Below are 23,960 nucleotides of genomic sequence, written 5' to 3' on the forward strand. Positions count from 1 at the left end.
AGGTACTCAAAATGCATTCTCTGTGTCCATGCAGAACAATGCTGTGTTGACTGTGACAATTTGAAACTGTGCACTAGAGTGAAACAGACCTAGGTCCTGGTTCAAACCATGGTCTGGCAAAAAATTAAGTTGTCACATTCATTCAGCACTAACTGATACAGTAGTCAGCACTAACTGATACAGTATTTTATAAATGCACTGGGTAGTTCAACAGTGCAACAAAATCCATTCATTTAAACTATTGCTTCTTAAGTTGTATCAAATATCTCACAAGCTTACATTATATTTCTCTTTCAATATTTTGCAGACTACTGTTGTATTATTATCTAGTGATATTCACAATAAAATATCAAACTTTTATTATTATTCACCATTTTAGTTTGTGTGGGCATGTCATGACTACCAACAACCTAATTGTATTTGCAACAACATTTATTATGCCCAATGTGTTTCACAGGTAGAAAACATTCTCGAAGAATACATTCCAGTTTTTAGCGGCACTACTAAAGCATACATGCCACAAAAACAAGTATGTGAATGGAGAATTAGCTCAGATACACACTGGACACTGAAAAAGTAATAACAATATGATGACTGGATATCATTTTACCATTATTAAATACTTTAATCATAAATGGAGTTGTTCAGTGTGGTCAACAGCACATGATCTGTTATAAATACATAATGATTCTTACATTACTATACCTTAAGCAAGCTATTGCCAAGATAGGATGCAAGTATTTCAACCAATGGCCTTGCAAATGGCACACAACGCTCTCTGGCTTGTCGGTGAAGGCACAGATTCATGAACAGCGCCATGGTATACTCAAGAGCATAGGATCGCATTTGTGTATGCTGAGTTGCTTCCAGTCTTTGCACCAGCCACTCCACTAGACCCCCATCAATCATGAATATTCTTTGTTCTCGTCTACAAATACAGAACATCAAATGCTTTCATTAAATCTCCTATTTCTGTGTACTCACTACTCCACTATCAATACTCCAATTTTAAAAAAATAAAATAATAAAGAAGAAAAAAGGAAATCTGCTACCAAACTAAACTGTGAAAGCTCTTGTATGAGGAGAAAGAAAATACTATAAAGTGAAGGACAACAAACATATAACTTTAGAAAATGATATGAGGCAAGCAGGTACTGCTAACAAATTTTAGTATAGTGAGTTCTAGTGCTTTCTCTATCAAACTGATTGCATGATTATACTAATTGAATGACTATCATAATAACTGCAGTATCTGTGTCTATGAGTGGTCAAGGTGTACACAGGGATAACAGCAGTCGAGTAGACTGTAAATAATAACTTGTTTATTCTGGATGTAATTACAAGATGAGATAACACTACAGATTATGGAATAGCTCTGATGTAAGTTACAGGAAGAGAGAACACTATCAAATAAAAGGTGCATGTTGAGGAGTAGCAAGAAGCCTGGATCTGCATGTCGGGTCCGCATGGATGTAAACGTTTGTCCAGGATAGGTGGCATTGGCGCATGTTAGGAGTGTGTACAGACTGAGGGACCATGGAGCAGTCTGAGTAATCACACAGTGTGTACGAGGTGCGGCTAGAAAAAAACCGGACTGATGCTGGAAAAAAACATTTATTTACAATTATTTACAATTTCATGTTATCTCCTTCAATATACTCTCCTCCTCGGTCTCTACACCGTTCCATACGAATTTTCCACTGTTCATAGCAATGCTGCAGATCATTTTCGGTAAGTCCATACATTACTTCCGTCACTTTTTCTTTTACTGCTTCAACAGTCTCAAATCTAGTTCCTTTCAAAGCTGACTTGACTTTAGGGAAAAGAAAAAAGTCACAGGGGGCCAAATCAGGTGAGTAGGGTGGATGATCTAAGATGGGAATGTTGTGTTTTGCCAAAAACGTCTTCACTGACAACGCACTGTGAGCTGGGGCATTGTCTTGGTGAAGGATCCATGACTTTTTTCTCCACAAATCGTTCCGTTTTCTCCGTACTCGCTCATGTAGGGTAGCCAGGATGCTAATGTAGTAATGCTGATTCACTGTTTGTCCCTCTGGTACCCAATCAATGTGCACAATCCCTTTGATGTCAAAAAAACAATCATCATTGCCTTGAATTTCGATTTTGACATTCGTGCTTTTTTTTGTCATGGAGAACCAGGAGTTTTCCAATGCATCGATTGGCGTTTAGTTTCGGGATCGTAAGTAAAAAACCACGATTCATCGCAAGTAATAACATTTTGTAAGAAGATGGGATCACTTTCAATGTTTTCCAGGATGTCAGAACAAATCATTCTTCGGCGTTCCTTCTGTTCAATTGTGAGACACTTTGGAACCATTTTTGAACACACTTTGTTCATGTTGAAACTTTCATGAAGAATCTGCCTAACACTTTCCTTGTCAACTCCTGTTAACTCAGACACTGCTCTGATTGTTAAACGGCGATCTTGTCGAACAAGTTTACCGATTTTTTCAATGTTTGCATCAGTTTTTGCTGACAATGGTCTGCCAGTGCGAGTGTCATCACTGGTGTCTTTGCAGCCATCTTTAAATCGTTTAAACCACTCAAACACTTGTGTTCGTGATAAACAATCATCGCCGTACACTTGTTGTAACATTACAAACGTTTCACTTGCAGATTTTCCTAGTTTGAAACAAAATTTGATGTTAACACGCTGTTCTTTCTGTACACTCAACATTTTCCGATGCACAGACAAAACGTCAACTACTTAAAACAGACGCCAGGGGCAGACTGAGTGCAGGAGGCAGATGAAACTCGAGCAGTAGGCGGAGTGAGATTCACGTGACAGGCCACGCGACTTTCAGCCTTATTGCATTCGTTTTATTGTTTCACCAGTACTAGTCCGGTTTTTTTCTAGCCACACCTCGTATTCCCAATACTAACTGACTTCTCGGAGGCCGTGTACTGGCCTAAGTATTGCTGAGGTGGAGATATACTATTTCCAGGCACGTGAGTTGTGGAGGGAGATAATCCCACACTGGCTGTGCCTCCTGTAATCAATTGCAACATCACCAGATGGTGAAAGTAGTACCTGCAGTGGTGGCGTCCTGAGATCTTGGTGATAACTAGCCATGTTGAATTTTTTGCTGTTCCACTGGCTTGTTACCTGGAACTGTTCCTGCAGATGTCTATGCAGGAGCTGATGATGCCTGAGGCTAGGCCACCCACACACATGGGTGTGCTGTGGTTACTGTCCAGTCAGGATGTAGGTGCAGTGCAGACACTGCATCTCTCCTTACTTGCCAAGATTATGTGAAGATGGGGGTAGGGGACAGGAGGGGTGGAGGAGAAGGGGGAGGAGGATGGGTGGAGAGAAGGGTGGTGGTCATCAGAAACCACGCCACCCACAAAAAGGTGACCTGCCATGGCTCCAATGCACTGATGTGACAGAAAGCAGAAACGGGCAGACTGATCATCTATCTGTTATAGGGATGGGAACAGTGCAAAGAAAATTAGTAACTTGGTACCAATGATGAAATAGAACAGAGCAATGTGGAAACAGCATTGCAAAACATGGACAACAATGACAGAAATTGGACATTGCCAAGAAGAGCTTGAACCTTGTCGCTAAACCACTGTCTGAAGCAGTGCCACCCGAGGGAAAGGCCTGTCATGGCTGAAACGTGCAACTTGTGAAAGTGGCAGAAAGCAGCATCAGGTGGAGCTGAAGGGGACAGCCCAATGGCAAATGGGAAGAGAAAGCTTTAGAGGCATAACTATCCTCATTGCAAATACAGTATCTGTGTGTGCGAGTGGTCAAATTGCACACACAAATAACAGCAGTCAGATAGACTGAAAATAATAATTTGTTTAGTCTAGGTATAATTACAAGAAGAAATAACACTACAGGTTATGGCACAGCTCTGATGTAAGTTACAGGAAGAGAAACACTACTAATTCTGTGGAAAGTATGTGATGATACCCTAACACAGTGAGGAGTAGAAAGAAGCACCAGTCTGCAAGTCAGTTCCACACAGATGTAAAGGTCTGTCCAGAATCGGCAGCATTGGTGCTGGTCAGAAGTGTACACCAATTGAGGGGCCGCAGAGTGGTCGGCATAACTACCTGGTAAGCACTCCTAACAATGACTCACTTCTCAGAGGCCTAGCATTGGTGGCTGTGGTATATGCTGGGCTGCACCCCTACATATTCAGCCACCACACTTGTGGATGTGCTTTTCAGGCCAGGTATGGCCCCTACATCACCTCAGAGGATGTTTGTCAATAGAAGAGTTACTGAGTTGTTTACTGTCAAGCCTCCTGCAGCTGCCACAGTGTCTGAGGGTGCAAGCCACACTACTATGGAGTGTGTAGGTCACAGTACACAGTGCTGCAGTCGCAGGCATGCAGTCACATGTTCAAGTGACACCATGCAGGTAATCTTCTGCAGATGCCTACTCAGGTCATCACTCCACCCATTGAGAGCCTGTTATGCTCTGGACTCTGACCGACCAACAGCCACAACGAGTCTCCAATGCCTGCCACTGCCACTGCCACGGCTGCTGCCTGCCAAGGTGCCGTATTGTCCTCACTGTGAGACCCGTATAATGGTGCGTTTCTGTTAGCTGCTCTCAATGGTGCTGCTTCACAGTACCTGAATGTGACTGTCCATTAGTTGATCACCTCATGGGACTGGGTTGTTACAGCATCTTGCTGTTCATCAGTGGACTGCCTATGAGCTCTCTGCCTTGTGAGACTGAGTTGTTACTTATTAGTTATATGTTGCATTCTTATTCAGATGTTTGTATAATTTCTGGGATTCTTTTTTTTACATAGTGTTTTAGTTACGTTCAGTGCTTGTTGAATCCAAGGTTCTGTTAATGTATTGAGGCATATGTTGGTTATTTCTCAGGCACACACTAAACCACTGGCTGATTCTTCTGTTTAATTCCAGTTTTTAGGACAATCTGTGCTGGTGGCTATGTTCTGTCTTCTCCTTTGGGTGCTATGCTTCTCTGGGATGGATGCACCATCTCCTTTTAAGGGGGAAGGATATCATATATGCAACACTCCATACCTGTATCTTTGGCCACCCACTTACTGAGATGCTTTGTGGGCTACATGTGGCCCCTGCATCACCTTAGAGGATGTTTGTCTATAGAAGAATCACTGAGTTGTTTACTGTCAAGCCCCCTGCAACTGTTGAGCTGTGCCACTACAGTGTGCGCAGGTCACAGTACACAGTACTGCAATCGCAAGCACCTACTCATGTCCAAGCAGTCATGTGTGCATGTGACACCACATATGTGCTCTTCCATGGGTGCCTACTTCAGTCGGCATTCCATCCATTAAGAGCCATTACGTTCCAACTGACCCACAGCTGCTATTATAGTTCAATTCTTTTATCTTGGCGGTTCGCGCATGCCCGCCCAGACGCGGGAGATTGCTGCGTTGCCAGTTGCACGTGCCGCAAACTTACGTTTAGGGGGGAGCACGCAGCTTATGAAGTAAAGCCACCACGGCTGCATTAACCCTTTCGCTGCTATAGAGACGTGCTCTCCGCATTCCGCGCTGTGCATGATTTTGTCATCACTGCACTGCACGCCTGTGCAGACACATGGTGTTCCGACTGCTTTAACACACTTATCATTCGATTTCACAAAAACTATTTGGCCCAAAAATTTGATTTTTACACATCTTCTTGACTGATACCTTCCCCCCATAAATGACTTAATTTTGTTTCGATGTTCAACGCAGTTATTGTGCAGCATTAAATGTAGTAAACCACTGCACGAAATTTTGAAGAATTTGCAGAAGTAAAAGTCCATAAGGTATACTTTCGGTAGGGTCGATTTCAGTTGCCACAAGAAATTTCAAAAAATTACATTCCAACGAATAAAATTCAAGAAGTAAGACACTTTGATATTGTTTTTAAATAAAGAAAATATGAAGCACAGAACAAGGTTTGAACTTGGAACCTTTCGCTTAGCAGCCAAACACTTTTTTCTTTTTTTTTTTTTTTAGTCCACAAAAACAGTAACAAAAATGGCTACACTGAAATGACATAAATAAGGTGACATATAATTGCAGTCATTAATTACAGCATTCAAAGACTGAGTCTTTAGCAGTAGCACAATTTAGCACCTTCACTGTCACCTTCAACTGGTGGCAGTTCAGCATGCACATTTTCTTCTTCTGCAGCCAGTTCCTCATCATCATTTCCCAGACCTAAATTAATCATTCAGTAAATCCTTGATGTGTGTTCCTTTCAGGGTAAATTACGTGAACAGAAGAGCAGTCCCGAACAGCGACATCGCAAAATACTTCACTGCCTTGTTACTTTTGTCAGTTCCAGCCTTCTAAAGGAATCCATAGGGAGTTCAAGATCTTCCTAACCATTACGCTACTGCAGCTCATCACTTAAAACGATTCTTGGAGGACTTTAAACTAGGACGCAAAATACCGACAAACACTGTTGGTATGACTATGAATTATTCACGTTTCGTCGAAGTACAATACAAAATAAACAATTACCGCCGTTCTTTATTGCGAAAAAGCGGTTAGTGAGAATGATACAAAGACCTTTAATTGCTATCGCCTGAATTAGGAGGCTTATTGCTTGTTTGGTTTCGTTAATTAATAGAATATGAAGCAATTGGTATAAAGAATGCTTTTTCCAAAGTTTCTATAAAAGAAATTCTGCTATCAAGACATTGCTTTCGTTCAGTTACTTTATTTATGACTGAACGTTTCTAAAACTGAGTCGAGCTCTGGCAACGTCATTCTCTGACTGTGTTTTGTGACGTCAGATGCGCAGAACGAACCTAAACTCGGCCGCCGTCATAAATGACGTGCACTTTAGTATCTAATGCCTGCTGCTGCCACTGCCTGCCAAAGTGTTGCCTCACCCTTGCCATGAGCCCCATATGATGCTGCACTTCCGTCAGTTGCACCACTTCGTATTATTTGCATGTGACCACCCATGAGTTCATTGACTAGTGGGACCGTGTATTTATGGCATCTTGCTGCTCATGACTTGGCTACCTATGAGCTCCCTGCCTCATGGGTCTGAGTCATCAGTTATCTTCTCTGTTCCTTCCTTTGCCATAGCGTGCACCTGCTAAGTACTATTGAGGCTCAACATTTCTGTTATCAAGTACTCGGGACTATGGTTCCCAGAAGCTGTACGTAGTTTACTGATGTTAATAAATAGTTGTTTCTGCAGAGTGTATATCTCAATACTGTCAGTCACACCTCTGGACTAAAGGATACTACAATGGCATGATCAACCACCAAATCTATATTCAAAGAAATAAATAAATTATTTCCAGTGCCTTTTGTTTACATTCCAAAAAACGGGGTTCTATGGGCTTACTAGTTGTCCCATTAATCTTACACTTCAATTGCAGAGCTCATTTTTTCTGCCTCTGTTGCCATATGATCCCAGCTTTTGAAGCACCAGTGAGTGACTAACAAGATATAAAGCATTACTTAGGTCAATGAAAAGTCAACAAGAAAATACCTGTTGATTGGAGGATCTAAGGGTGTTGTCAGTGAAACAGAAATGAGTTATTTAGTGAAAAGCAAACAGGCATGTTTAGAAGCAGATTGTTGCTTATTCTTTACTGATCAGACGAAGGCCTTCATCAGCTGCTGAAACACACCGGGGGAGAGAGGAGCGGCTGCCTTTGACGGCACAGAAAATGCCACTGACAGGACTAACACCTACTCTATTCCTGTCACTGGCATTTTCTATCTCAGAACCTTCAACATCGCAGCGCGTCAGCAATCGTTGGTTAATATATTAAAAAACTAAAAACCCACCTCGATTGCGAAAAAAGCACCTAGTGTTAAGTGTTAACCCAGGTTTTGGTGTTGATAACTGTGGTGTCACCGCTAGACACCACACTTGCTAGGTGGTAACTTAAATCGGCCGCGGTCCTTAGTACATGTCGGACCCGCGTGTCGCCACTGTGTAATCGCAAACCTAGCGCCACCACATGGCAGGTCACAAGACACGGACTAGACCTCGCCCCAGTTGTACGGACGACATAGCTTGCGACCAGACGTACGAAGCTTTCCTCTCATTTGCCGAGAGACAGATAGAATAGCCTTCAGCTTAGTCCATAGCTACGACCTAGCAAGGCGCCATTTGTATCAGTGCTTATAGCTTACTAATATTCAAGAGAGATGTATTCCAACAAGAGAATAAAGTTAAGTATTATAAAACTACGTACTTTTCTTTAGTGCATTAATAAGTCTCCTGTTCCAGAACTTCAAGCCCGTCTGCGTTAGTTTAGCGTGCACCTAGCTACCTCATTGTGTCTATGCTGTATGAAATAGACACAACAATAACTACACCTTCTTCAGAACAACAATAAAACCCACAAGTGCCTAAGAAGACCTTTGTCAATGATTAAAAGAACACCATATCTATACATTTATAAACGAAAAAGAAAGGAAAACACAAACAGTACATGTGTACAAAGTCAAAACCACTACTTAACTTAATGGTGTACATTCCACTTCACACCGGCCTATGTTCAATGGGTCACGACCTGCCATAAACTGCAGCTACAAACGATCGCTCACTTACAAGCCTGACCCGCTATCCATGCACATGCGCAAGACAAGGGAAGTTACTTGAATGCGCATGCGCATACGAATACGAGAAAGTTTATACATGGGCCGAGGCTAAATAGCCCATATATTCCTAACCGTGGCTCAACGTATAACAAAAAATGAAATGGATAGAACAAGAGACGAGCTAAATAGGAGATGAAACCTAAAAATAACCACACACGGTTGCTTATGCTTGAGGTGTTCAACGGGCTAAAATCAACTTCATCGTAAAAGGAAATGAGGATAAAAAGAAAGAAGATGAACAGCTTGACCAACCGCGCTTGCCAATCAGTGCGTGCATGTGATAATCCCCAGATCATCAGATTTACGAGTATGAAGAACAAAGTAAAGGTGCGAAACCTTCAAATATTTTCTATTTCTTAGTAGGAGTTGGTCATTGAGGATATTGTCTTTAACATGTTGCAGATGCTTAAAGATCTGCATTTCTTCCAAAACATCCAGTTTTAAGCCCTTAACCTCGGTATGAAGTAACTCGATATTAACTGGAGGGCACAAGGTGTTCTGCATAAGTAGAGCCCTTAGTACAGTCACCGCTTCTAGTAGGAAGCAGGTGCAGGTTCTGATGGTTTGAGGCAGCGCCACCAGAACCAAATTTGTGCATGTTGTTTGCCCCATGATTCCGCTGCTTTTCTCCCCCAGATTCATGGCTACATGGACCGCGTGGCCTTCACAACTGCCCGCTGGTGCTACCAGGGCACCCCAGGAGGAGCAGATGGACAATGTGCCCTCATCCCCGCCATCCCCACTCGCCAAGCACATGGACCTGGGCCCACCACTGCCATCGCTGTCGCCAACATCAGTTTTCCAGAGGATGTCCCTGTTAGCTCGCAAGTCGGATGGTGGAGTACAGTCGGAAGTACCCCATCCTCTATAGCAACAACTTTCGGCCCATCTCTACATCAAGTGTCTTGCCTCTCTCGCCGTTGTTGTTCACAGCCTCACTACATGACAACAGTGTGACATTTCGTGGGGACAGAATGTGCTGGCATAAGCTGGCGCCAGCGCACCATGCAGCACGAGTCACCTCTGGGATCAGTTCAACACTGCATACAAAGAGGGCGTACAAATTATAACTGTTTGTTGTTGATAGTCACTCCACTGCAACATTTTTGGCCTGGATGCCTTCTATATGTTTGAGTTCTCCATTACTGACAAGGTGCAAGTCATCTCAGACACCGAAACTGGCCTGGCAGTGACAGATTTCCAGGTGCATATATCCTTACATCCACATGCAGTGCCCCATTTCTGTCAGGCCCATTTCTGTCAGGCCTGTCCTCTTCCTGTCTCCTTATGCACAGCCATTAATCAAGAACTCAATTGTCTCCAGGTATTTGAACCTGTTAAAATCAGGGCTTGGGCCACACCTTGTCAAGAAAAATTCAAAGCCACATCCTCAGCTGGTAAAGTCATGGTGAGGTCCTTCTGGGCCTCTGAAGGGATTATTCTCTTTGATTTCCTCCCTCTTTGTGGAACAATCAACTCTGAAGTGTATTGTGCTATCTGCATGATGATCCAAGGCCACACTCAAGTCTGTGCACCAGAGAGTAGCTCACAAAACTTCGATGGAATGTTCTTCTTCATCCGCCCTACAGCCCACATCTTGCACCTTCCGACTTCCATTTGTTCAGCTCAATGAAGGGTGCACTCCATGGGAAGCAGTACATATATGATGGAGAGGTTACTGATGCAATAAGATGTTGGCTCTGATGTCAACCAGTAGAGTTGTCATATACAGGCATGCAGACCCTGACAGTAAGGTATGGATGGGGATTATGTTGAAAAAGAGGGGTTTGTAGCCAAAAGAGTGGGGAATAATATGGTGTATTGGAATCCTGAATAAAACCAACCTGCTTTCAGAAAACAGAGATACTTTAATAAAAATGATGAAAACACTCAACTGGTCCCTAAAATATGCTGGTCAACAGCATATATACAGTGTGTCTTTCCCCAAGAGTCATCAGGCACATTTTCTCTAATACTTCAGCAATATTTGCACTTCCAAGTTAGTCTAGTGTTTTGTTTTATTGATAAGTATTAACAGGGACAGTAAAACTCAAAGAATAAATAGCAATCCAGCAGCGACGCAGTAGTGCTGTGTGCTTGGCAGTAGCAGTCAATGCAGGCCACAGCACTACTGTATTTGCTGAAGAAATGGTTATTCATCATGTGTTACTTTCCCTGTTAATACACACTGATTAATGAATATTGCACTAGAGTAATCTCGGACTGCTCTGTTGAATGTGCGGCCCGCATCTCGTGGTCGTGCGGTAGCGTTCTCGCTTCCCACGCCCGGGTTCCCGGGTTCGATTCCCGGCGGGGTCAGGGATTTTCTCTGCCTCGTGATGGCTGGGTGTTGTGTGCTGTCCTTAGGTTAGTTAGGTTTAAGTAGTTCTAAGTTCTAGGGGACTTATGACCACAGCAGTTGAGTCCCATAGTGCTCAGAGCCATTTGAACCATTTTTTTGTTGAATGTGCATGTAAAATTCCACTTTAGAAATCATTTTCTTTTTATCGAAGAAGCAAACTGTTTTCATTCACCCTGGGAATCTCATGAAAAATGTAATGAGTGCTCTTTGTCTGGGCTGACTCAGGCTACACAATGGAAAACTTAAACTGCTTAAACTGCAAATATCTGCCAAAATACCAGACACAATAGTCTGATGACTCTTAGAAGAGACACCCAATCTATATATATTTCATCATTGAAGAAATACACTGTCCAGTCACATTAATATGACCACCTGTTAAAAGCCTGAATAACCTCCTTTTGCTATATGGACCACTGTGAGGCATGCAGGAAGAGTGTCAATGAGATTCTTGAAGGCACTGACATATGTGGGGCCATGGCAACATGGCCATTTGCATTAGGTTTCTGGGTGTTTGGTGACCAGTGGCATATGGTAAACTCATCATGGTGTGCTTCAAACCACGCATGTACACCACAATCTGTGTGACATATTGCATTGTCCTCCTGGTGGATGCCATGGCCTCCAAGGATAAATGTGTACCTGTATAGATCTATTGCACTTTCCAGAATGATATGATCACCCAGAGATACTATGCATAGACATAGAAAAAGCTGTAATAGTTCCAAATAAAGCAAATAAAAAAGAGCATTTTTAAAGATAATACTGAGATATCTAAATTTTCTTCTAGCTGAGCCAAACTAAGAAAACGTTCAGAAAAATGTTGATAGAATGTATGTGTGTTTCCAAAATATCTTCCTTTACTATTTTAATTGAACTTTCCCTCCTCAAAGCAAAATATTAGATGTTAAGAACAAAAAAAAAATGGATGACAAGAGGCATTAAAATTTCTAATGAAAAAAAAAAAAAAGAAAAGAAAAAATGAAAACAGATTTCTGCAGTAATGCTATAACAAGATATAAAGTTTCTCAAGAATTTGATGCCTATTTTGAAATCTACAAAAAGATATACAGTATGGTGATAAGGCACTCAAAAATGTTACACAATGATAGTCTGGTAAGGAACTCATCAAACAAACTGACAGTCATGTAGAAGGTTGTCAAACAAGAAGGTTGTAGTGTACTGTCAAAACAAGAATTCATAATTTTATGTAATCTATATGATAGATCCAATGTAAAGAACCAATCATTTATTTCTCCAAAAAGGCTGTGACCAAAGAAACACCATGTGTGACTGTGCCCTGTGGAAGATGAGGTGAGACATTGCCAAGGAACAAAAATTCCCCCTTGGGGAACTTCCAAAGATGCATCATCTTGACAGCCAACCATAATAGCATCATGAGATTTCAGTAGTAATCACCTGTATTGGTTGGCCATTTATGATCATAATCTGTTAGCACCACAACATGGTAGTCCAAAGAAAGACCAATCACCACCTTGCCCAATGATGGTTAGATTATCGTGTTTTTCCTGGGGTGATGGATCCACGTTTCCACTGCTTGGTTTGCTCCTTTGCCCTGAGGTTAGTAACACACCCAGCACTCATACATGGTGATTAGGTTGTTAAAGAAGTTATCAGGATTGGTCTGACACAACTGTAAAATTTCTCTTGCTGACTTTTTGGACAGATGTGAGAAGTCACAGTACCCAGCAGTTGAAAATTTGTCATTTTCAAAATGTCATACAAGATGTTGAAACTGATCAAACACTGAATTCAACTTTTTTTCACTATTGCCTCAATTGTAATACACTTGTCTTTCAGCATCAGGCACTCTCCTTCTCATGCAGTTCCCTGTTCTTCAAAGAGAGATGGTCAGCCACCTTGTTCTTCTTCATTCAGACTTGTTTAGGCACACTGGAATTATCTGTGCCATCTAACCAGTGTCATATGATGGTGCATTGTTCCCATACACCACTACAAACTCAGCACGGATTGCTGCAGCATTGTGTCCTTCAAGTGGATAAAACAAATTTCTGCAAAATATTCCACTTTATCAATGAGCTGTGCCATTTTGTTTTGGCTCCTCTAATGGTGTGCTACAGTACAGCGGAGGGATTTTCAGTGTGTAGCAGAACAGCAGATGTGTACTTGCATACAAACAAAAAATTAATTACTCAACTTTTTTTCCAAAGTGATGATTAAACCATGACTACTATCCCTTGTATGTACTCTCTACTTTGGTCACCATCGGTTATTTTGTTGCCGAAATAGCAAAACTGATCTGCTACTTTCAGCATCTCATTTCCTAACCCAATGTCCTCAGCATTGCCCAATATAACTCAAGTTCACTCCATTGCCCTTCCTGATATTCATTTTACAACCTCTTTGCAAGAAACTGCTAATTTTTCCAACTGATCTTTTCCTTTAGTAATTGTTCAGTGTACAGAATGAATAACATTGTGAGTAACTGTTCAGTGTAGAGAATGAATAACACTGTGGATACGCAACAACCCTGCCTAATTCCTTTCTCAACTACTGCCTTCCTTTCATGTACTTCAAGTCTTATAACCACTGTGTGGTTCTGTACAAGTCATAGATAACTTTTTTTCCCATGATCTTTAGTGCTGCCATCTTCAGAATTTCAGAGAGTGTAGTCCATCAACATCAACAAAAACTTTCACTAAATCTACAAATGCTATAAACATAGATTTGCCTTCCTTCAATCTATTTTCTGAGATAAGTCGTAAGGTAGTGTTGAGACTCACGTGTTCCTACATTTCTCCAGAATGCAAACTGACCTTCCTGAGGCCAACTTTGACCAGTAATTCCATTCTTCTGTAAATAATTTGTGACAATATTTTGAACCATGACTTACAAACCTATTTATTCTGTAATTTCACATCCATCAGCACCTACTTTCTTTGAAATTTGAATTAATACAGTCTTCTTGAAATCTTCAAAATATTTCATCTATCTCATGTATCTTGCATTCCAGGTGGATTGGTTTCATTATGACATGTTTTCTCAAGGAACAGTGTTATCCCCTTGTAACCCTGATTGCATTTGCTCAGTCATATGTAATGCAGTGGCAGATTTTGGTTCATTGGTAGGTTACTGGGGACATTCAATCCGTCTACAAAGGAGATTGCTTACAAAACACATATGTGACTCATTCCAGATGTGTGTGGCACCCATAACAATGGAATGTCATCTACTCCAAGTGTTCATTTTGATTTGCATCTTTCAGTGCTCTGTCAAATTATTCTTCATTGTGTCATAGCTCCAATCTCCTCGCCATCTACTACCCTTTTCAAAGTATTGTCTTCAATTTTGTTTCCTATGTATAGGTCCATATATTCCTTTCACCTTAAGTTTTCCCTTTTTTTCTTAGTACTGGCCTGCTAACTGAGTGCATAAGGAAGAAAGCATTAAATATGTAGATGAATGATCCCATAAACACTCTCTGTAAACACATAAATAAATAAAAAAAACTTATTCCTGGATGGTTGGGGAGGAATTTGAATCCCATTTTTCTTGCATAAAGTCAGTGTCTCAACCAATGTAACACCTCAATAAGTAGGTAGCCTTATAGCAAATGGTTGTGATAAGTGTAGACAAGAAACGCAGATCCACCAAGATTGAAAATGGTATCAGTGACAATGATGTTCTTGAAGCAATAATGATTACCAAAGCACAAAGGTCAGCTTAAACTAGGACAAAGCATAGATCACACCCATATAAAAGAATAGTAGAGAAGTGATACACACAGCCACAATTCAATAATATTATTGACATATATTTGTTGTAGAATCTTAGAACATATTCTGAGCTCTAATGTAATGAAGTATCTTGGATGGAAAGTTTAATACCCTACTAAGCATAGGCAGCAAAAGATCAGTAGCCTTCAGCAGACAGTGACAGAGTACCAGGCGGAGCAAATAACAGTTCCGAGTGGATGGTAACAACAAAGTTAATGCAGTGAATGGCTGGCTAGAAAGAGGCCCAAAGACTACAAGGTTGTTATAAGCAAACAAGATCAATCAGACACTGTATCAAATGGCATGGTCTAAAGGCTTCTCAAGTGATAACAAGCATATGGCAGTATGTGACTGCATGCAAAAATTGAAGTATAGACTTCGCCAGAGGGTGTGCCCACTGTATGTTTGGGTGTTACCATCTGTGGAGCCACAATTAACTGTGTCTACTTATCACCCACAGTATCTCAGACCCATATCAATAGTGTGGAATTTTAATCATAGTCAGATACAAGAGAGAGCCATCAACAGAAGCAGAAGTAACTTCAGGTACACCGCAGGGAATTATATTGGGACCCTTGCTGTTCATGTTGTGTAGTTACGACCTTACAGACAATATTAACAGTAACCCCAGGCTTTATGCAGATGATGCAGTTATTTATACTGAAGTACAATCTGAAAATCTCTGCACAAATATTTGCTGGATCTTGACAGGATATCAAAGTGTTGCAAAAAGATTGGTAACTTGCTTTAAATATTCAGAAATTTAAAACTGGGTACCTACTAAAATGAAGAAATATAGTACCCTATAAGTACAGTACCAGTGAGTTACAATAGGATTCTGTCAAATCATACAAATACCTAGATGTTACTATTTGTAGGGATATGAAATGTAATGATTGCATAGGCTCAGTCATGTGTAAAGCAGACAACAGACTTTGGTCCACTTGCAGGATCCTGGGAAAATTCAGTCTGTCTGCAAAGGAGATTTCTTACAAAACACTCGTGTGACTCATTCTAGAAGTGGGTGGAATCCATACCAAATAAGACTAACACAGAATGTTGATAGTATACAAAACAAAGGTAGAATAAATAGTCACAAGTTTGTTTGAACCACTGAAGAGAATCATGGAAGTGCTGAAGAACATGAACTGGCTGAGTTTGAAGACAGACTTCAACTATCCCATGAAAGACTACAGTATAACCCGATTTTACATGACCTCGATTTAGCGTAGACCCCCATTTAATGAAAGAAATTTCAAGTTCCAAAAATTATTCCACAAATGTAATGCAATTTTATATTCAATTTAACGTAATTCGCATTACGACAAAACCCGCATTTAGTGTTAGGAATATTAAATATTGAAAACAATACAATAGTGGCATTTGCAGCCCAAATGCAAGTTGCACTTTTCTTCCAGTTCTCAGAATCCAAAAAACCACCTGCAGTTTACATTCAGGTGCAAAGCCTAAGAAATTCCGAAAAATGCCGCTAGATGCCACCGTAAGCACTTGTGGCCTTTATTGCTGTTTTTTGCCGCTAGAAGCCGCCACAGAAGCCATTGTGTTAGTTTCAAGTAATGAATGTCAAGGTATTTTTTATCATGGGCGAATTTAGCAATTTTTCAAATATTCATAGCAATTAAAAATCCAGGATTTTAAAGGGAGCCGCAATTGGGCTTGAAAAATACAGGGAAAAACTTGTCGCATTTCAGTGCTACATCATCAAACTGCGCACCGGAAATTCATGCTAGCTTGTACAGCCAATGTCCATAAATTGCCACCATTCATTTCACATGGAAGACTTTACTGAAGTCCGAAGTGTTTCCTAAAGATGTTATTGTATGTGCTAACGAAATTGGCTCGTTCACGGAGGACATGGTTTTAGAGTGGGTCAGACCTGTCTGGCAACGTCATCCTGGTACCTTGCTAGGTTTGACACGTACGCTTGTGTTAGATTCGTACTACACAGGTCACTGTACACCAGCTGCGGGGGGAAAAAAAATAAAAAATAAATAGCAGAGGGTAAAATGGACTTAGTTGTAATTCCAGAATGGACGACGTCCATTCTGCATCTGTTAGATGTTTGTTTAGGCAAACCTGTTATAGACAAGAAGAAAATATGTATACACAGTGCCTAATGAAAGAAGATAGGCAATTAATGCCTACAGGACATGTTAAGTGTGCAAGCTTGTCTCAAGCGTGCATGTGCATTAGTCAATCTTGGAAATGTCTCCCAAGTGAAACTGTTCATCACGCATTTAAAAAATACTGTACTTCTAATGCACTTGATGGCACAGAGGATGATGCTTTGTACAAAAGTAGTGACAAGGAGTAGCTAGCGTTAATAATAAAACATGAAAAATCACGACTGTGTTCCAGTATGCAGTGCAGCGAGCTCACCTGCGACGTCACTGCTCACAGCTCATGTGCTTGTAGATCCGGAATACTGTACAGTATTTCAATAGATATCGTGAATTTTCACTGTTGTCAGTGTTTTGTGATGTCATTGTAACTTTAAGTGTCCCAAATCCCTGAGAGGTAGGGCCACTTAATACTCTATCCATCATATGATGAGCCATATCTTTCACTTTTAAGTGCGGCTTGAAATCGGGGTAAAATTTATTTATTTATTTGTTGTTTTTTTTCAGAGTCTCATTTCTGGGGTGTGGCTTGCATTCGAGGTTGGCTTGCAATCGGCTAAATACGGCAATTACAGTACTTGCAGTGGCTTCTAGCGGGATTTTTCTGAACTTCCATAGGTTTTGCCTCCAAATGCAAGCATCACGTAATACAGGCTTTAAGAACCTATGAACTCCAGCATTTATATTGGACATGATCGATCATCTTCCATATCAATTCCTCACTACATGCATGAGCAAGCTTGAACTTAGCCGACCGCGGCCGAAGACTAACGATGTACAGTGTGCTAACACTCAGGCTGCTTTGCATGCTTGCAAGCGGCCAAGTTGTCATGGAGAAAGTGAACTTGATTTGGGAAGTGGAGAGAAATGCAAATGCGCCCATAAGTGAAATGACTTGACACCTGGGAATTGCACTGTCTTCATTGTCAGGAATATTGAAGAATAAGGAAAAGATTCTGGATCAAGAAACACAGTGTGGTTCAAAAGCAAAGCAGAGAAAAAACGGTGAAAAGTAGCCGTACGAAGAAATGGAATCGAAGCTAATTGAGTGGTTCAATGGAGCATATGCTGAAAATTTACCAATAGATGGGGCATTGATAAAAATGAAAGCATCTACAATATCAGGGAAACTTGGGCAAACAGAATTCAAAGCTTCGAACAGTTGGCTGGATAGGTTCAAAAAATGCTATCGGATAACTTGCAGGGCAGTATGTGGAGAGAGTGCTGCAGTTAGTGATGAAAGTGTTGAACACTGAAAAGAAGAGTTGCTGCCACCCCTCTTGGAAGGTTTTGAATCTCAGAATATGTATGAAACAGGCCTGTTTTACCTACTCATGCCCTCTAAAACCCTAAGTGTTAAAGGAGAAGCATGCCCATGGAGGAAGAATGAGCAAGCAGAGAATTACTGTTCTCTTATGCAGCAATGCAGATGGCAGCGACAAGCTGGATCCCATAGTAACTGGGAAGTTCCACAAACCACATTGCTTTAAGAACAGTGCTATGCTGCCATGTAATTATTATAGCAACAAAAGTGCTTGGATGACTGCAGACTTGTTTAAAAAGTTCTTACAAGCTTTTGATGCACAAATGGGTGCTAGAAACAGGAAGGTTGTTCTCTATATGAACAAGTGTCCTGCTCATCCAACAGACTTAGGATTTCTGTGGTATGTGAAAGTGCATTTCTTTCATGCAAATTGCACTAGCACACTCCAGCCCATGGATCTAGGGATTATTCATAGCCTGAAAAGCAAGTATCGGAAAGCTCTTGTCCTTAAGGCACTTGCCTTTATTGATAGGAATGAAGTGCTTAAATTGAACATGCTGCAAGAATGCATATGCTCACAGGAGCTTGGAAAATGGTAACTAAGGAAACCATCTCAAATTCGTGAAATCTTCTCGGGTGATCAGCCGAGTAAAGGCGTCGTCTTCTCGCAACGTTTCGAAGGGTTTCGTACCCATCATCTTCAAGCGAAGTGTCGAGATGCTGTGTTGCGCGGTCCTATAAAGGCTCCTGGACCAGTGACTGATTCCGGGCGCCGACCAATCAGGTACCTGCGGAATCGGCCGCCGCGCCAGTGGTGGGGGGTTCGCGGCGCGGACCGGGCGTCGAGTCCCTGTCGGTTCCTAATACGTCTGTGGCCGCTGCCGTCTTCGTGCCGGAGCGTTCTTTTCTAATTTTAGTTATTGCGGGATTCCAGGCTGTACTAAGTTGGAAACCAGTGTCTCGATTGATCAGGTTGCTGTTCAACCGAATTTCTACAGCCTCTTTGAAAACTGAGTCCCAAAATCCTTTAGCGTCACACAGCTTCTTCGTACCCTCAAAGAGGAAGGTGTGTCCTTCGTTAAGGCTATGTTCCGCTACCGCCGATTTTTCTGTCTGACAAAGGCGTACATTTCTAATGTGTTCCGCGCGCCTCTGCGTGATGCAGCGCTGCGTTTGTCCGATGTATTTCGTACCACATTCACATTCAATACTGTATACGCCCGGAGTCTGCAGTCCTAGGTGGTCTTTGACTGAGCCAAGTATGTCCTTAATTTTACTTGGGGCATGAAAAATTGTCTTGATGTTGTGCTTCTCCAGAATGCGGGCAATCTTGGCTGTTGGCGGTCCCGCGTATGGTAGAAATGCCAGGCATCTGGTCTCATCTTCTTCTTCTGGTGTGTCTACCTTCCTGCTCTTGTGTAGGGCGCGCGAGATTTGCGTCTCATTATAACCGTTGCTGCGGAAGGTCTTCCTTAGGTGTTGTAACTCTGCAGGTAGGCTGTCATCATCACAGATAGACTTGGCCCTGTGCACAAGTGTGTTAAGCACTGAGTTGCATTGTGCTGGGTGGTGGCAACTCTGTGCATGAAGGTATAAATCCGTATGTGTCTTCTTCCTATACACAGCGTGACCGCGCCGCGAACCCCCCACCACTGGCGCGGCGGCCGATTCCGCAGGTACCTGATTGGTCGGCGCCCGGAATCAGTCACTGGTCCAGGAGCCTTTATAGGACCGCGCAACACAGCATCTCGACACTTCGCTTGAAGATGATGGGTACGAAACCCTTCGAAACGTTGCGAGAAGACGACACCTTTACTCGGCTGATCACCCGAGAAGATTTCACGAATGGAATACGCCGAGAAAGTCTCAAATCACACCATCTCAAATTGCTTCCATAAGGCTGTATTTAATGAAATGAGCACTCACGACAAAGACGGTGACGAAGCAGTAGTGGACATGCATGATTGGATGCAGGTATCTAACAATTTACCCATCACTTTTGATGGATTTGTGGCTTGTGGTGATGATGCCATCACTACATGCATCCAAGATGTTGAGGAAATCTGCGAAGATGAAGTAAAGCAGAATGATGAAGATATCGAAGAAGACGATGATGTTCGGGATGAAGAAATGCAAACACAGTCATTCAGTGAAGCTATTGCCAGCATAGACATTCTCCGGGGATTTGTCACAGCATTTAAAGTGGACAACCCTGTTTTACGAGTAGACAGAGTAAATCAGTTGGAGATGGACATTTTGAACCTAAAATCCAACAGTGCTAAAAAGCAGACTACCATTTTTGATTACAGGTATTTCAAAAAAAGAGGCACTGTGAAAGTTGTGTAAATGTGTGTTGTATACAGGAAAAGTAGCTCAATTTATTATATTACTGTAATAGTATAAGTATTTTGTGGATGTTTTAATTTTGTAGTGTGCTGGAAACTATGATCTTTGACTACTGTATTAGTGCTACAAAAAAAGTTGTAATTACAGTATAGTGTGCAGGGTAAGTATCTCCTTGTTTTATTGTTGTTATTGTGTAAATTATGTGTGTTGGTGCAAGTCATGTCAATACAGGCAAAGAGTTCTGGAAAAGTTTTGCTTTATATTGAAACCTCAATTTAAGGTAAACCCCCATTTAAGGTTAAAACATTCTGGCCCCTAGAAAAACGTTAAATAGGGGTTCTAATGTACTTAAAAATTTTGAGATAGGACCATTAAGTGAGGAATCTAGGAATATACTACAACCATTTATACATTGCTCTGGTAGGAATGACAAAGACAGCATCACACTAATTACAGCCTCCACAGAGACACTTAAGTAATCAGTCTTCTTGCATTCCATATGTGAAAGAAATGGAAGGACTCTTAGTACATAGTACAATTAGAAGTACCCTCCATCATGTCTTTCACAGTGGTTTGCAGAATACAGATGTAACAGGTGCAGCAGTGAAACAGATGATTTTGAAACCTCCACCAGTGACACAAATTTATTCACAGCAATAAAAAAGAAGTAAAACATGAATTTACAAGGCTTGCTTGCAATCTAAAATGCCCATCACTTGAAAATGATTAACTTGCTTCTGAATTTAAGCCTTCAGTTCCTGGATGGTGTGTGGTACATTGCACTGGAAAATCTGAAATTTCAAATGACCCCCAAGTGGAAGAAATCACATGCTGGAAGGTCAGGAGACCTCACACGCCAGGGAATGCCACACTACACTACCACTTTCTGACTGTGAATAGACATTTTGTGAAGCATTTCAGGATTTTCATGTGAGCAGTATCTAGTTTTGCTTGTTAACAAAGCTTGACATAAAAATTGGCCTCATTGTTCATGATCAGATTGTCCCAAAGGCCAGCATTGTCATTCCACCTGCATTCAGTTTTCCCATTCTCTGGATTTTGTATGGGAGATATTGCAGTTCCTTGTGCAATATTACCCGTACACAGCAATTCAATATGTCTAGTTGCAGTGCATTCTTGCATGCAGAATGCCTATGACTTTGGCTGAAAGCTTCTTCCACTCCAGCAACATTATCTGGTGTGCACTAGAGTTTTGCAGTCCAACCCCTCTTTTGCAACATGTCACCCATTTCCTCAAAGTTTTGTTCCCACACTTTGATAGAATGTGCCAACAGAACTAGGGTATGATGTGCTAGAGTGTAATGTGCATGAAATACATGCTTTGTGACCATGTAATTGTTCACCAGTCCATGATGACATCTTGACCTAGCATCAGTATCAGGATCAATGGCAAAGGTTTGTTGTCCAAGTGGCACCACTGCCATTTTCTGATTTCTGACATAACACACTATTTCCAGGGTAACCAAATTGCCCATTTCATTGCCCCACCCAATAAATGTAGACTTGCTAACATCAATTTTCCCTATTAAATAAAAGTAAAGGACCAGTTGGAGAAGGAAGAAGATAAAAGCAGCTGGAATGTGCATCTGCTCAGTAAGCAATGACAAATTTACACTTTTATAAATGGATCACTGGAGACCCTAAGATGCCAAAACATTACTTCCATCAGCACTTCGTACATGAGTTATTTGCCTATCATGATTCTTACCACAAAAGGGATGCTGAGCACCTGAAAACAGAATAATAGGCAATGTGTTGGTAATCATGCTACACACAAATAATAGAGAAAAAGCTTATGTACATTGTGAATTCCCATGTGGATTACAACCAAACAGAGTGGAAGTAGCAAACAACATTAAAACAATAACATCAATAATAATCAGAGCCAGTAACATTAGACAATTTGTTGTTTCTAAAACTGCCAAACAAATAAAAAGTACTATGATATGAGGTTCATATATTACCTGAGTGACAGCTTTTGCAATGCAGCTAGCAGCATGTCTGTTGTGACAGTATCAACATTAACTGCTGGATTGTGACCTGAGATACATTCAATCACAGTATCAATAAGAGGGCGTCCAGCTGAACAGAGATAATCCCTTCCTGTATGAAGTGATGCCAAAGTATTTAGTAATCTTGCAGCTGCCTGCTGAAGTGGATGTGGTGTAGCTACATCTGTTGGTATAAGCTGTGTTGCCAGTAGCTGACACCGATTCAGTCGCAAAGAGAGAACATCATGTCGAAAATATGCTCCCAGTGCTGCTTCACGTTCCTCAAGAGAATTTTGTGTGATACGCTAATGAAATGAAAACAATATTAGGGATATTACAATGGAGAAAGAAACTACTACTTTTATGAAACAATATGACATACATTGAGGTGACAAAAGTCATGGGATACCACCTAATATAATGCCAGGCCTTCTTCTGCCCAGAATAGTGCAGCAACTCAACACTGATCCACGCTACTACTACAGCCATCCATAATGGGGAAAGCGTTTCCAATGCAGGATTTTGCGCATGAAATGACTCTTGAGTATGTCCCATAAATGATTGGTGGGATTCATGCTGGGCAGTCTGGGTGGCCAAATCATTTGCTCGGGGTCCAGAATGTTCTTCAAATCAATCACAAACAACTGTGCCCCCTCTGACATGATGCACTGTCATCCATAAAAATTCCTTTGTTGTTTGGGGACATTAAGTCCATGAATGGCTGCAAATGGTCTCCAAGTAGCTGAACATAACCATTTCCAGTCAATAACCAATTCAGTTGGACCAGATGACCCAGTTCATTCCAAGTAAACAGAGCCCATGCCTTTACGGAGTACCACCAGCTGATACAGTGCCTTGTTGACAATTTGCATTCATGACTTCATGGGGTCTGCACCGTATTCGAACCCTACCACCAGCTCTTACCAACTGAAATCAGGACTCATTTGACCATGTACATTTTTCCAGTCATCCATGTACAACCAATATGGTTACAAGCCCAGGAGAGGTGCTACAGGCAATGTCAAGCTGTTAGCAAAGACATTCTTATCGGTCATCTACTGCCATAGCCAATTAACACCAAATTTCGCCACACTGTCCTAATGGATACATTTGTCATACATCCCACATTGAGTTCTGCATTTATTTAATGCATTGCTGCTTTTCCATTACCACAGAAAACTCTACACAAATGCCACTGCTCTTGGTCATCAAGTGAAGGCCACCACCCACTGTGTTGTCCATGGTGAGGGGTAATGCCTAAAATTCAGTGTTCTTGGAACACTCTTGACGCTGTGGATCTTGGAATATTGAATTTCCTTATGATTTCCAAAATGGAATGTCCCATGTGTCTCGCTCCAACTAACGTTCCACACTCAAAGTCTGCTAATTTCTGTTGTGTGGCCATGTCAGACACCTTTTCACACAAATCAACTGAGTACAAATGACAGTTCTGCCAATGCACTGCCCTTTT

General features: G+C 41.4%; 1 protein-coding gene across 1 annotated transcript in view; it reads right to left on the reverse strand.

Annotated features, from left to right (window-relative positions):
• LOC126249346 (lisH domain-containing protein ARMC9-like) overlaps positions 1–23,960 on the reverse strand; it is a 231,761-nt gene that overhangs the window by 104,530 nt on the left and 103,271 nt on the right. Inside the window, exons 9-10 of the mRNA XM_049951000.1 lie at positions 22,463–22,794; positions 706–928 (exon numbers count right to left, since the gene is read on the reverse strand). Coding sequence (XP_049806957.1) covers positions 706–928; positions 22,463–22,794 — 555 coding nt within the window. The remainder of the gene's footprint in view (positions 1–705; positions 929–22,462; positions 22,795–23,960) is intronic.

This window comes from Schistocerca nitens, chromosome 3 (genome assembly GCF_023898315.1).
Source record: "Schistocerca nitens isolate TAMUIC-IGC-003100 chromosome 3, iqSchNite1.1, whole genome shotgun sequence".
Lineage (NCBI taxonomy): Eukaryota > Metazoa > Arthropoda > Insecta > Orthoptera > Acrididae > Schistocerca > Schistocerca nitens.